This window comes from Sus scrofa, chromosome 1 (assembly GCF_000003025.6).
Source record: "Sus scrofa isolate TJ Tabasco breed Duroc chromosome 1, Sscrofa11.1, whole genome shotgun sequence".
In the NCBI taxonomy this organism is placed as follows: domain Eukaryota; kingdom Metazoa; phylum Chordata; class Mammalia; order Artiodactyla; family Suidae; genus Sus; species Sus scrofa.
The window spans coordinates 30,321,644-30,336,871 of record NC_010443.5 but is presented as its reverse complement, the minus strand read 5'-3'; the positions used below and the strand labels follow the sequence as shown (position 1 = coordinate 30,336,871).

Here is a 15,228-nt window from a genome sequence, read left to right as displayed (position 1 = left end):
GTAAAAGTATTATAATAAAACAAAAGGCAAAAGCTAATTTAGTGGCTCCTCAAGATCTTTTGGGTAACTTTGAGATTTTTCAAAAAGATAATAGTTTTTATACTATAAGTGAGTTAATAACATCACCTTAATACCCTACCATACTATCTTGGTGATGTTTAAATATACTACATTATTCCTTAAAATACTTTAAAATGTTTCATCTTAATTTTAATTATATAATTACATCTACAGATTTATGTTGGAATCGAGATTTTTCCTTTCAAATTTTTCTCACTTATAAAATTGTTCAAACATAAGACTGTCAGTAAAAATAGAATAAATACACTCGTACCTTAGCATGTAGATCAGTGGTCAGCAAACTTTTTATGTAAAGGGTTAGTACTAAATATTTTCAGCTTCACAGGCCTTATGGCCTCTGTTGTAACTATTTAGCTCTGCTTTCATTGCACAAAAGCAGCCATAGACAATAGGTAAACAAATGAGCTTGACCGTAATCAAATAAAGTTCTATCCATGAGCACTGAAATTTGAATTTCCTAAAATTTTCATGTCATAAATTATTCTTCTTTGATACTTTTCAAAGTGTTTGAAAATGTCAGTCATTCTTTGCTCATGAGCTATACAAAACCAGGCCATGGAATAGATTTGGCACTTGAGATATAGTTTGCCTACCTGATGTAGATTCGTGTATGCTCCTTCGTGCATACTTACTTCATGTACATGCATATACATACATGTAAATGCATGCCAATCATGTGAAAACTTATTTCCAGATATAGGAAAGAGTCTAACTTGCTTTATGGTATCTAGATACATGATTCGCTGTACTTTATATACAAAAATACTTAGATTTATTGGAAGTGCTTAGGATAGGGTTGAAAAGTGAATTTTCACTTTCTCACTTAAAATGTATCAAGTTCCTGTTATATGCCAGGCTCTGTGCTAGGAAATGGGAACCCAGTGACCTATAGAACATGATACTGGCTATCAAGGGACCAAAAGTCTAGCAGAGGGAAACAGAAAAGAAAATAATGAGTGCATAATGTGTTCAAGGTGGGTGCACAGCAGAGGGAGGGAGTATTTGATTCTACATGGAGATTAAGAAAATACTTCAAAGAGAAGATTGCGGGAACCAAGATCAGACATTCTGATGGCGTTTATGATGTTTTTCTGTATTTGAAATCTATATATCATAGAAAAGAATCTCTCAGCATTTTTCAGTATGTAGATGATGGACTCACATGGGATGAATTTGTTTCTGAATATTATGTGTGTCTGCAGCAAAGCCACCTACTATTGTGGCTCTACTCTTTTCAGGTTTTTTTTTTTTTTTTTTTTTTTGAATGAAAGCCATACATTAGAAGTGTCATCAGCTTATTTTGCAAAACTAAATGCTTTATGGAAATTTAGGAATGAAAGACACTCAGTGCTCATAGGTTTCTGAGAGAAAAAAAGTGATTTAGGAAAACATAAATCATAGGCTGTACCACTTATTAAAACTGGTAGGCAGTACCTTCTTCTCCCCTGTAGTGTTATAAATTGTATCCTTCCTGATCTTCTTCCTCCTGAAGTTCTTTGAGGAACCTAAGCTCTTAGAGATGGCTGTGTTAGATTTTGTGGTTCAGGAAGGAGTGTATTTGGGATTACATATGTAGTCTCTTAAGTGGACACCAGTTTAAACACAGATTTCTGAAGATGAAATGTAAAACATAAATTACTTGGGTTACCTCTGTTTCAAGAGTTAAGCCTAATATTGCAGTAAATGACCATGAACGTTGAGTTATGATAGTACAGATTTTCTCCCAAAGCAATTAACTTAGTGAAAGGTGTACTTGAGTTCTAAAGAGAAGCTTATGGGAAATGATTACATTTACTCTGAAAATATGATAATATGGATGAAGGTTGGGATGTGAAGAGAGAAAATCAGTGATTTAGTAGCCATAGATGACACATGAAAGTAATCACATAAATCTTGAATTAGATATTAACTATTTTGAATTAGATATTAACTATTTTTAAATCTTGAATTAGATATTAACTATTTTTAAAGATATTAACTATTTTGAATTAGGTATTAACTATTTTTAAATCTTGAATTAGATATTAACTATTTTTAAAGATTAAAAATAAAATCTCATATCAATATAATAAAATTACATTGACTATTTGGCTTATAAAAAACATCTAAGGAGTTCCCTCTGTGGCACAACGGGATCAGAGGCAACTCTAGAGTGCTGGGATGCAGATCCCATCCCTGGCCCTGCACAGTGGGTTAAGGATCTGGTCTGGCCATAGCTGCGGCATAGGTTGCAACTGCAGCTCAAATCTGATCTCTGACCTTGGAACTCCACATACAGCCGGGTGGTCAAAACAGGAAAAAAAAAAAAATCTAGGTTGCAAGTGGATAACTAGTGTGCAGGAGGGCCTAAAAACAATTATTTCTTGAAGTAATAGTTCTGTACAAATCGCTGTATATACATGGATAGTTTTTTCATCCCAGCATTTAGGAAATGAATTTTAAATCATTTATTTTTTAGCATATAGAAAAATAAAAGCAACAACATTGTCTAACCCAAGACCTCGAAATATGATTGCTGCTTCTGAAATAAAAATTTTTATTTTGTAAGTTTGAATTTTGTTGAAAAAGAGGATGCTTTTCTCCTATAGGTTATTCTTTCCATTTTATAGCATGTAATGATATTAGACACTATCCTGAAAATGAGTTAAAAACCCTGTTTAACTTCAGTCCTAATTTAGGAAAAATAAAATACAGTAAAAAAAAAATACATTTGAGCGAGACAGTGAATATACACTCATAGTCTTTTGGAATGAGAATTTGTATAAGTTTTAGAAAACAGATGCATAAAACTAGATTCGTTTTATTGGTGAACCTCTTTCCGGTAGAGCCATGAACATGTTAAATGAAAAAAAAAAAAAAGTTTCTTGCCACTAGAAAAGTATATGGTATATCTTATTTAAAGTGTGGAAACAAAAAGCAAGACAAAAGAAAATGGAACACAAATCAAATATATTCAAACCTTTAGTGAAAATTACTTTCATTTTTCAAACTTTATAATGATCATGTTTACTTTATATTACCTTTTTTTGTAAATATTAAGGCACTCTTTGTATTTAAACATTTTTTAATAAATCAGCTAATCATATAAGGCATGTCTACTACTGCATTTCCTAATCTTAAAAAGAATTATTACTGGATATTTCTTTTTCTATAAAAATCAAATAAAAGTAATTTAGCATCTTACTTGGAGCTCAAGAGATGTTTGCTGTTACTCTCTTCCTATGAACATAAGTGATTTTCTGTAGCAGTGTAATTAATTTCCTCTCTTTTCCTTGTTTCTTTTTTTGGCCACACCCATGGCACGTAGAAGTTCCCAGACTGGGGATCTAACCAACCGAGACATGGCAGTGACAGTGCATAAAATCTTTAATCTCTGGGCCACCAGGAGTTCCCATCGCTCTCCCCACCTTTTCCCTATTATTCCATTCTTACCTGCATATGAAAAATAAGTTGAATTAATGTGCACCATTTGCCCCAAAATGTTAGCAGCCATTTAATTATTACTTTTAAATGCATGCATTTTAATCCACTGAGCACATCTTGGTATATATGCTCTCTTTGTGTACCTTCAAGGGGTACATTTTCTCAGTTAAATGAACTTTGTCTGTCTTTGACTACAAGCAGACCTTTAAAATGTTGACGAGAGATGTTTCCAGGAAAATGAATGCAACCACAAACTCTCTCTCTTGATTTTCTTCCTTTTCCTTTTGACCACCTGAAACTTTCAAATTGAGGAGATTATAATCAACATCAATACTACATTTTTGAAATCAAATCTTAAAACTGGCATCCAAAGCAACAAAACTAATCCTCATACCTCATTTCCAGACTAGTTATTTAGACATTCCAGTCCCTCTCCCAAATTCACAAGTGAAATGTATATTACCATTGGTATTAATAAATCTATTTCACAACTTTTTAAATAGATTTAGAAATGTTTAAATAGGAATTTAGCCACCATTAGAAGCTGGAAGTTCTGAGAAACTGTCTCTTTCCTTAGTTTTTGCTGGAGGGTTTGCATGCTTCCTTTCTGTCATAGGTCAGCAGTGAAATGTGGACATTGCATCATGGAGAGTAGCTTTTATACCTTTCTAAATCCTCCTCTGGATCATCTCTATACAGATGAAAGGAATTCGTGGCTAGTTAGTGCTGCCTCTGAGGCAGCATGTTTTAGAGTTTAGATTTTTGGAAATGTACCAACCACCTGGTCTCAAATTCTAGCTCTTAATAGCCATGTGACTATAAGCAAGTTATTAAATCTCTCTGTGCTTCTGAAAAATGAAAATGATGCTATTATTCACTTTGTATGATTGTTGTGAGGAATAAATAAGTTAATATCTTATGAAGCACAGCAGCAGCACCTGGAATGGATTTAAGTACCTTTGAAGTGTGTGCTCTTATGATCTGCTTTCAGGCTTGCTACTTCTTGTTGTCTTTTAAAATGGTTCATGGGGAAATAAAATGGAAAACATGCCTTAATAGGCTATTCCCATATTTTTCAGTTTTCATCTTTAATAAAGTGTTCCTGATTACTCTGTCTAGAAGGTAATCCTTCTTGTCACTCTCTGAGCCTTTGTGAAGAATCAGTCCTGAGTATAAGCCGTTTTCATACACGAAGACAACTTCTTTTGATGGAGAGATCTTGAATGTTAGCGTGAAAGACCTCAGTTCAAATCTTAGTTCTGTCATCTCTGGCAATAGAACTTGTCTAGGCTCCCCACCCCACCCCACCCCACCCTAAACTTCAGTTTCCTTGTATATAAAATGGATATAGTAGTGGTTTGCATCAATCAGGGTTGTTCCAGGGGTTAGCTACATGTAAATAATCTGGCACATAGGAAGCTCTTGATAAATAAGTATGCAGTAGTAAATAATTTTGTAGTGGTAAATATAATTAGTGGTCAGCTATAATCCTGTAGGTATTGCTACTGAAAAGTAGTATCCGCTGATCATCAGTTATCATTATGCAAATCACTAGACATGACTCCTCAGGTTACTGCTGCTGTTGTCACTCTTAAATTTTCCTTTTGCTGGAGGAGCAATCCAAGCGGCTTTATTTCCTCTTTCCAACCTTTACATTTCTACTCTGAATCTTCCAGCCAATCTTCATAACATGGTTGAATCACAGATACTAAATTAACCCCAGAGCTCACTGAGGGAGGGTCCAGCCAATTCTGTTCGTGTGGAAAGGGAGCGTAATCATTACTGCATGTTTCTATATCATGAATGGCTTTTCTAACAGAGTAATGTTGCCGACTTGCTTGGTTGGTGTGTATGTTCTGACCCTACTATTCTTTCTGCCCTATTTGTCCATGGTTGGCTAGCCTTCAGCTTTCTCCTTTATACTTTTCTGCTTGCTTCTGAGTTTTTTAACTGTATCACTCCATGTATGACGCAGAAACATAAGAGGTGTTAAGTAGAAAATAACTTAGTTTATTCCCTTGCTACTATGATACATGTAGCAGCGCTTTGCCCACAAAGAGAAAATATGGTGTGACAAAATGGGTAGAGGCTTTTTCACCTCCCCCCCCCCGCCAAACTTGTTGCATCGAACACTGACCATACTGTGTACCTACATGGCTACACCATTGACAAGTGAGGATTTTGCATCCATACCACCTCAAAGAAGAAATAATATATTAAAGAGTTTTCACAAGATACACTTACTGCTGTAGAAATCTCTTATTCAGTGCTGTCTCTGTGACATGATAAAAATTGTTAAACCATTAAAATAAAAAGCCGGACACCTAATGGCTCTTTAGTCTTTTGTAGAGCAGAAATTTGTTGAGTGTCTCATTTTTACCCATCACATGAACATATCCATGCTTTCTGTATTTGTATATACCTCCATTGTCCTCTTAAGCAGTCTTTTCTTTTTTTAATGTCTTGGGAAGAATAAAATTATAAGTAGTAAATCTTTTCGTTATGATTTGGATTAATGTGCTAGAGACTGACCCATGGTTCCTTTTTTCTGCCTTTTGACTACGTGCGTAGGTGAGTTTAAAATGCACATATGTGTACTGCAGTTTCACATTCTAAGGTCGACTGCCTTTAAAAGCCAGATTCGAGAGAACCAGCTTAGGCAGAGGATTTTTAGATTAAATCCTCCATAAATGCATGTCCATTTAGAAGCTAAATTAACAAAACTCTCCTCATCGACTTTTCAGATTTTTCTCTTGCATGCCCACGGTAGCTAGAAAAACCACTAGTCAAACAGTCAGCATCTTTGATATAAATATAGAAACAAAACTCACATGTACTTATTCTTCTACATAGTGTCTCTCCTAGCAGTCAAAACAGAGCCTTTGAACAGCAGTGACACCACAACCACGACTGGAGATGGAGCGCTTGACACTTTTACTGGGTCAGGTAAAGCCTTAAAAGCTCGTGTGTTGTTCTGTACACCTTGGGGTCCACATCCTCCTCCTAGTGACTAAGCAGCATCAACACCAGAGCTGTTAGAATTTGGATGTTTATAAATTTAGCAATAAATTCACTTTTTGGAAAACTCATGGTCATAAAGTCAAGTATTTTTAGAAGCGTCTGGAATCATTTTGCTGCATCTTCAGTGGACAGCAAAACAATTCTCGGACTTTCTTATTAGAAATGAGCATCAAATTTAATAATTAGGTTGTGCTCGTTGACTTTGTTCCTTCCACTTGCCCATTTAAATGACATAAACGCTGCCTTTTCTCCAACATTCGAAATGTAAAACTATCCATTTGGGTCCTTCTCAATAACCTTGTTTCCTCTCTGGGTTTAAAAAGAAAAAAAAAAAAAAATCCTCCTGTGGAAGCAGCTGAGTGACAAGTATTAAAGGTTAATGGGCTGCAGGAGAGCACATGCTGGTCGCATTAGAACTCAGCCTCCAAGAGCACTGCTGCACTCAAAATGCTTCAAAGAGAACAATAGCACGTCTTTAAACACCAGTCCTTTTTAAATATAAATACCTGATAACTCCCAGGTGGGCACAAAGGACACGCCTTAAGTTGACTTAAAGAGTTTTTTTAGTTGCAATATTTTGTTTGGTTGATTATCTGGTGAAAGGATTATTTTTAACCTGAGGAGGCACTCGTGTAGCAGAAAGAAGACCGTTAAACCTAGAAAAGTATTTGTGAAAATTAAATCTTGGTTCTCTTGTTCTCCTCTAATATATTTTATAATTATCGATGTTTTCATAGACAAGGATTTGATGTGGGTTATGCTTCTCATGTGAAAAGAGTCGAGGTAAATCCTGGACTATAGTGTCATGATAGCGTATATCTGATTTTCATGGAGACAGATGATCCAACTTCATTGGTTCACACTGGAAGCAGCTGCCATGTATTCACATAAATATTAGTGCTCCAAATAGAAAGGAATAGTAATATATACACTTTGTATAGAGATGGCATATGTCCTAATTCACATCCTTTCTAGCAATTTTCTTGCCTTTCAGGAGATAAATAAGTATCAGTTTATTCTAGCATTTGCATTACCCGCTTATCATAACTATAAACTTTCTGCACAGTAAACTATATGAACGCAGTTTTCAAGGATAGGAATTAAATTGTGTAATCCCTGACCTGCTTAAAGAGTACACCACAAGTTAATGAAAGCTGAATGAAAAAATATAGGATGTCAGCTCCAGAAGGAATTTCAGAGATCTTTAGTGACCCATTTTATAGAAAAGAACACCAAAGCACAAGAGAAATTAAAGATGGTTAAGGCCATACAGTCAAAGCCTTACAGGCGGTCACTGGTATAAATGAATCTAGAACAATGTCCAAGAGTCCTTTCTCTCATACGTCAGTGGAAAATATAAAGATGGGAAAAGAAATACCTGTGAACTGCCATGCTGTCTGGAATTATATTTATAAATAACTTCCCAGTTTTCTTCTAAGAATTATCCAAGACTGTGCTGTCCACAACATAGCCACTGGCCACATGTAGCTACTCAAGTCTAAATTAAATAATATTTGATTAAAGCAAAAATTTTGTATCTAGTCATGGTCATATTTCAAGTGTTTCATAGCTGCATGTGGTTTTTGTCTAAGTGTCTACTATATTGGGCAACTCCGTATAGACCATTTCCAGCATCATGGGCCAAGTTCAGTCAGACAGAGGGATGTAGGCCAGGGATTCTCAACAGCACCACTATTAAAAACTGGGCTACGTTTTTATTGTGGGAGAGATGTCCTCTGCATTGTGAGGTGTTCAGCAGCATCTCCTGTATCTATCCCAAGTTGACAGTAGCCTTCCTCAGATGCGACAACCAAAAATGTCTCCAGAGATTTTAAGTGTTTCCTGGCTGGCAAAATTTCCACACAGCCCCACCTCATCCCATTAAGAGTCACTGATCTAAGATGTTACAACAATAAGAATAAAACATCAATGTTGCTTGACAGCACTCAATGAGAATCTGATAATATTCATTTAAAAATGTGTAGTAATTTTCAGGACATTTTGAAGACAAGCATTTTGCTCATTTTTGTAGGCAGAAATAATGGCATATCATGAGTTGAGTGCTTGGTGTAACAACTCTTGATTAATTAAATGACAATGGGGAGTAAAAGGAAGGTCTCCTAAATTTGCATGTGTTATTCCAGAAATCACACTGGAGATTGAGCTGCTCTGTGGAGGAACAGTCTTTACTTTGATCAGCATAATCTCAGCTCACTTTAATCCAGTTTTCTTGTTGCTTTCAATTATCTGCAGATTTATTAGAGTAAAATGTATACATTTTAGTTAAGAAGTGTCACTCTGAGTTTAATACAAAACTCTTAGTTTTCTGAGTCAAAGATTTTTTTATTTTACTTAGCAAATGGGCATGTAGACATTCATAAGAACTTTAAAATGTTGAGCCTTTTTATACTGTTATGGGTATGTTATTCTAATGATATCTAGATTTATTCATTAGAGAGAAGAAGCATCCTAGGTGTTCAAAATTGTGCTCCTATATATGTTTTTTTCCTGAAATAATTTTGCTCTTTGGCTAATTCAAAAAAGGCTGAATGTTTCTGTTTGTTCTTTGATGTTTCTTTAGAAAAGCCTTGTGTTTCACAATCTTGAGTCTGATCCGTATAGCTCAAGTCTTGAATGGACCACAATGAGATTTTATAAATAAGAAACAAAAAAAGTTGAATTAAGCCTTATTTATTTCTGCTAAATAGAGTATCCACTATTGTGAATTAATGAATCAGACTGAATGTCCTGAGGAATATGTTGTTGCTATTATAAAGTATATTTAATGGCCATAGTGTGATAGAAAAGGCCTGTTCTCATTGAGTCGATTTGAAGGTTTTAAACACCCTTCATGTTTTTAATAATTAAGTAGAAAATTAATGGTCCACTGGTCAATGTATTTTCACATATACATGGCAAATTCACTTAAATTTTGGTGTTGAACATAATTAAAACATAATGCCTCTAGTCATATTGTGATTTTCAAAATCGATTAATAATATTCTTGAAAGTACAGTCTCTGCACTGTGAAAACTATGATATCCTCTCCATCCTGAGAGCTTACAGTCCAGATAGCACTTTAAATACATTAAATTCTACGTGTTTATGAAGCAATAGATCACAAGGGTACTTAATAGCATTTGGATATGGAAATATATCATGTTTCATAAAATAGTTAGCAACCTAAACCTATTTGTCACTTTTACAATTCTAAAAGTTGAGCTCCAGAATTATTATGAACAACTGAGAAAGGACATAGTACTTTGAAGTATAACCATGATTGATTAGACTAAACTAATTCCAGTGCTGCATTGTGTACTACTTTAATCTTTTTGAAAAGTGAATGAACAGCAGATGGCCTAATAAAGACACTCTGTGTGCTTGCCCAGTATGGATCGGCTCTGAAGGGACTGCCTTAACACTTTAGAGCCCGTATATTTGCAATACATCTGTCTTAGTCAAGGCAGATGGTTAAAGGAAAGAGCAACTTCCAAACTTTTGGATACATTCCAGTTTGGGACTGCATGTTTGGTTGACATGTTAATAGGACCTGACTTTCACCTTTAAGTTCTTCTCAAAGAAAGTACTGTCTCTGATAGTTCAAAGTATACTTGTAAATATGGTTGCTGTTGCATCTGGCAATTATGATTTTTTTTTTTAATGTTGCATTATCACCCGTGCTTTTGGTGTATATTCCACCATTACTAGAATTATTTGGACTCTGCATTTTTATCTACTCATTGGATGGGTAAAATGAAAGAAAATAGAAAAGGGATAGTGTTTTACAATCGGAAAATGAAAGTTGGAACCTCACATTTTTCTTAATTTGTGTTATGTTTCTATTAGAATAAACATGGAGGAAGAGCAATATCTTGTCATCACATTTGCAAAGTTTGCAAATTTAAAAATTTACCTTTATATTATGAAAGCTTAATTACCTATAATCAAAGATATTTATTCATAGCATATTAATCCATAAGAGCAAGCTACTGATTTGAGAAAATGAAGGAATAATGAAGGAAAATGATTTGTGATGCTCTAGAACAAATGTGAGTCAGTTTAATTAGAAGAAAATGTTTAGGCATCTGTTTCTGTTTAGAAAATGAATGAATTTTTAGAAACCTATCTTTACGTCATTTCTTTAAATTAATTTGTACACTCTAGTGAAGTATATTTATGAAGCAACCTTTTTTGCACTGGTTTTTGTGTCTTACAGTAATAACAAGTAGTGGCTACAGCCCCAGATCAGCACATCAATATTCCCCACAGCTGTATCCTTCCAAGTAAGTGGTCGGTAGTCTTTCAAATTTGTTAGAATAACTTTCCAGGGTTATCTTGATTAATTATGTTCATACAATATAACAACTTTAAATCAGGATATATTTTTGCATATAAATGTCATAGATAATTGAATAGGAAGATAGTTGAATAGATTAACTGGATAAATTAGACCTATAGATAAGTAGCCTTCACAAATCTAGAAATACACACTCAGATTTGTCCAGACAATTCCTTTAACTCTGAATATTTATATACTTCAAGGAAAGCATCAAGCTCAAACCAGAATGCACTAAATTTTAAATGGAAATTCAAAAATACTGACGAGTTGAAAGAAAATCTTAAAAGATTACATTTTATTCAAACATTAACACTTCATAATTTGTTCCATTATTACAATGTTTATATTGGATTTCAAGTTCTAATAAACATACTTTTGAAAAATATGCACTTTTGTTTTTATAACTAATCCAGTCAACTTTTTGAGGACAGTGGTAGAAGTTTCACGTTTAACTATATTGGGTGTATATCTCAATTTGGCTGCAGTCAGCCAGATGTGTCAAGATTTTGGACTCCCAGTCATGCACATTTAAAAGTTATTTTTCTCAGCAGCTAGCATGTCTGTCCTTAAATGTAGGCTGGCTGTTGGATATCAATTTGGGGAACATTCTATAAGATGTGGCATAGTGAGGGAATGGCATTTCATTTCTTTCAGGAAACTGCCTACGTTTTTAATTTTTAATTTTTTTAAGCCTTCCCATTCTTTGTAGGACTTTTAGTGATGTTTGTAGTCATTACATAGCATTGGGTCACACATGGTGGCAGGAAATATGCTCAGAGTATACTGATTCACTGGTCTTGGGCTACACTTTCTTCATCTATATATCAATTGAAATTCTGTTTTGGAGGTAAGAAAGAACTATAGACCTGGAAGAGACGTTAGGTATAATATCTAAACCCAAGGTGGTTTTTGGTTTGTTTTTGTTTTTTTTTTTTGTTTTTTTTTTTACAGGTGAGATGTAGGCTTAGGGAGTTTAAATTACTTACCCCAGGTCACTAGACTGGTCTGTAGCAAAGCCTCAACTCCTGACATTTAGATTTTTGTCCTTTTCTATTTATTGTTAAAATGGTATTGTGGATAAAGAAGAGGATAACTTCCTGGCTATTATCAGATTTCACTGAATCTAAGCTGTCTGAACTAATATGCAGTCTTTTTTGCCACAGTAATGCTATTTTTCTGATATTTAGGCCCTATCCACACATTCTTTCTACACCAGCAGCTCAAACAATGTCTGCCTATGCAGGCCAGACTCAGTATTCGGGGATGCAGCAGCCAGCCGTCTACACAGCCTACTCACAGACAGGACAACCCTACAGCCTGCCCACTTACGGTATTTCACGTCTTCTCTCTTCTCCCACTTTGGTTATAAGCAGGTAGTCCTGCTGGCAAGTAACTGTGTGTTCTAATATAAGTTACAACTCAGAAGTAAGATACTTTCACCGATTAAATGGTTGCTCATGCATTTTCCAAACAGATCTGGGCGTGATGTTACCAGGCATCAAGACAGAGAGCGGACTTTCACAGACTCAGTCCCCGTTACAGAGCGGGTGCCTCAGTTACAGCCCAGGGTTTTCTACCCCACAACCAGGGCAGACACCTTATTCTTACCAGATGCCAGGTAAGTAGCCACACAAGAAATATGTTACGTGAGAAAAGAATTCTTTGAATGAGACTTCTTGGCTTCAGACTAGGAATATATAGTCATGAAGAAATTTTTAAATGTTACGGCTGCTCACATGATTTCATCAGAAAAGACAAATAACTTGGAAGAAACATGAGGAAAAGAGGTCAGTGCACATCAAGAAACATGACCAATATCAAATTTAAACTCTTAAGGTTAAAACTGCTAGGAAACTAACTCCAAGGCAAGCAATCTCCAAGCCAGTCACTGTGTCAGTCATGTGTTTGGCATCTGCCTAAGTGATTTCAAAGATTCATGACAGTCCTTTTTGGTTCATTTCTAAAATGCCTCTCTCCTACTAATACTGTATTTTTAAATAGGAATATTTAGGTAATTTGTACCTCCCCCTTGAAAAATTTTTCCATAGATGATCATTATTTAATTTTTTGTTTTTATATCAGATTAAAAATTATTTTTGAACATTGAGTAGTAGTTGCAGAAAATATTTTAGTGACATATTAAAATAATTAAAAGCTTATACCTGTCATTTTGTCTATGTGGTTTGTCATAACTTCAGGGATACATAAACATTTTTCTTTCTTTTTCTTTTTTTTTTTTTTTGTCTTTTTAGGGCCACACTCTGGGCATATGGAAGTTCCTAGGGGTTGAATCAGAGCTGTGGTTGCCAGCCTTTGCCACAGCCACAGCAACGCGGGATCCGAGCCATGTCTGCGACCTACTGCCACACTCACAGCAACACCAGATCCTTAACCCACTGAGCAAGACCAGGGACTGAACCCTCATCCTCATGGATACTAGTCGGGTTCATTAACCACTGAGCCACAGCGGAAACTCCTATTAACATTTTTCAAATATACTGATACTGACATTTTAGTTGATTGGCCAAAACACAGTAAATACTCAGACCTTTTTGGCTAAAATGATGGTTCTCCTCTTTCCTTAGAAAGTCAGTAGATACATACTTGCACACATGCCTCAACTCCAATGAGCTACTCATCTTCAGTTGGCGTTGTGCAAGAGGCCACAGAGGCATTTCCATTTATTCCCCAAAATACTTTCATTTTGGATATCCCAGGCCATGTCAGTTTGCATTGATTACATAACACTATTGCCATTCAAAAACATTGATTAAAACAAGTTATCAGGAGTTCCCATCATGGCTCAGCGGAGGCAAATCTGACTAGTATCCATGAGGTTGTGGGTCCGATCCCTGGCCTTGCTCAGTGGGTTAAGAATCCAGTGTTGCCGTGATCTGTGGTGTAGGTCACAGATATGGCTCAGATCTGGCATTGCTGTGGCTGTGGCATAGGCCAGCAGCTACAGCCCCGAACAGACCCCTAGCCTGGAAACCTCCATATGCCTCAGGTGCGGCCCTAAAAAGACCAAAAAAAAAAAAAAAAAAAAAAAAATAAGGTGCCTCGATAGCCTTTTATTTTAGTCCTTAACAAGTACATTCCATGAAAATGTATTTTTTAATCTATAAATTGATCATTCTTTTTTTCCCTCATTTTAGAAATAAATAAATTTTTGACCTTGTAGTTAAATTTTAGAAGGCTGTGAAACCTTAGATGATTGCCGTATGAACAGTTCTCCCTTGGGTCTGAGTGCTAGCTCACAGCTTTTTTTGTGCTAAGGAGAGGACATAGAGGAACAAAAAGATAAGGAGTTGAAAGCATCAAGTCTAAACCAATCCTGTGTGCTTGTTTCCTAAGCTAGCCTCAGCCAAATGTTGAACTCAGGTAGTTTTTGTGCACGTATGCAGCTGATATTGGAGAGTTTCCGTAGTTTCCTGGAAGTAGTCTCAGTATGGATAATATTTTATTCTTTAAATACTTCTTTATTTCTAGACACTGACCCTTCCAGGTTAGTTGCAGTCCTTGGTAAGACTGTTCCCACAAGCTCCTGTTTACTTCTACAGATTTCTCAAAGAAATTTGATATGTGTTGTCACAAGGCAGAGCAAAGCACATTTTCTTATAAATCTCTCCATTTCAAATTTTATTGCTTCCGCAACAAAATTAAAAATATATTTCTCTGATTGAATCCTATAAAGTGAAGTATTTCTGATATTTTTCAAGGAATACTTTTTAAATGCAATTTGTTCTTTACGTCTAGGTTCTAGTTTTGCACCATCATCTACTATTTACGCAAATAATTCAGTTTCCAATTCAACGAATTTCAGTGGTTCACAACAGGTATGGTAGCCTTTTGTATTTATGCTTTTTATATCTATTTCAGATTTTTGAAAAAATAGTGTTAGGTTAAAAAGCTTTATTGATTTAAAATTAAGATGGGATTTCAAGGTGGTGAAAATTAGCTATATGGAATTCTTGGGACATATATAATTCTGCTTTAGTTTTCCTGATTGCTAAAGCTTTGCCCTCTTAACATTTAAGCCATGATTATTTTTTTTTTTTTTTTTTGTTTGTTTTTTTTTTTTTTTTTTTTTTTGTTTGTTTGTTTTTTTTTTTTTTTTTTTTTTTTTTTTTTTTTTTTGTTTTTTTTCCTTTTTTGCCACACAGGCAGTATGTGGGAATTCCTGGGCCAGGGATTGAACCTGTGCTGCACGGCGGCAACCAGAGCCACAGTGGTGAGAATGCAGGAGCTTCAACCTCTAGGCCATCAGAGAACTCCCTAAGCCATGACTATTTTAATCATTTGGCATGAAATTACAGAATCCATTGCATATTTTCCAACTATCTTAAGCTGTACTAAACATGTTT

General features: G+C 35.2%; 1 protein-coding gene across 23 annotated transcripts in view; it reads left to right on the top strand.

Annotated features, from left to right (window-relative positions):
• Nucleotides 1-15,228, top strand: part of EYA4 (EYA transcriptional coactivator and phosphatase 4) — a 314,810-nt gene that overhangs the window by 238,722 nt on the left and 60,860 nt on the right. For 21 of the 23 annotated variants that reach the window (XM_013988217.2, XM_021087789.1, XM_021087721.1 and 18 more), the window contains 5 exons: nt 6,358-6,450; nt 10,742-10,808; nt 12,052-12,194; nt 12,339-12,482; nt 14,621-14,700. In XM_013988217.2, the coding sequence (XP_013843671.1) occupies nt 6,358-6,450; nt 10,742-10,808; nt 12,052-12,194; nt 12,339-12,482; nt 14,621-14,700 (527 nt within the window). The remainder of the gene's footprint in view (nt 1-6,357; nt 6,451-10,741; nt 10,809-12,051; nt 12,195-12,338; nt 12,483-14,620; nt 14,701-15,228) is intronic. The other 2 variants (XM_021087778.1, XM_021087774.1) reach the window with 1 other exon arrangement.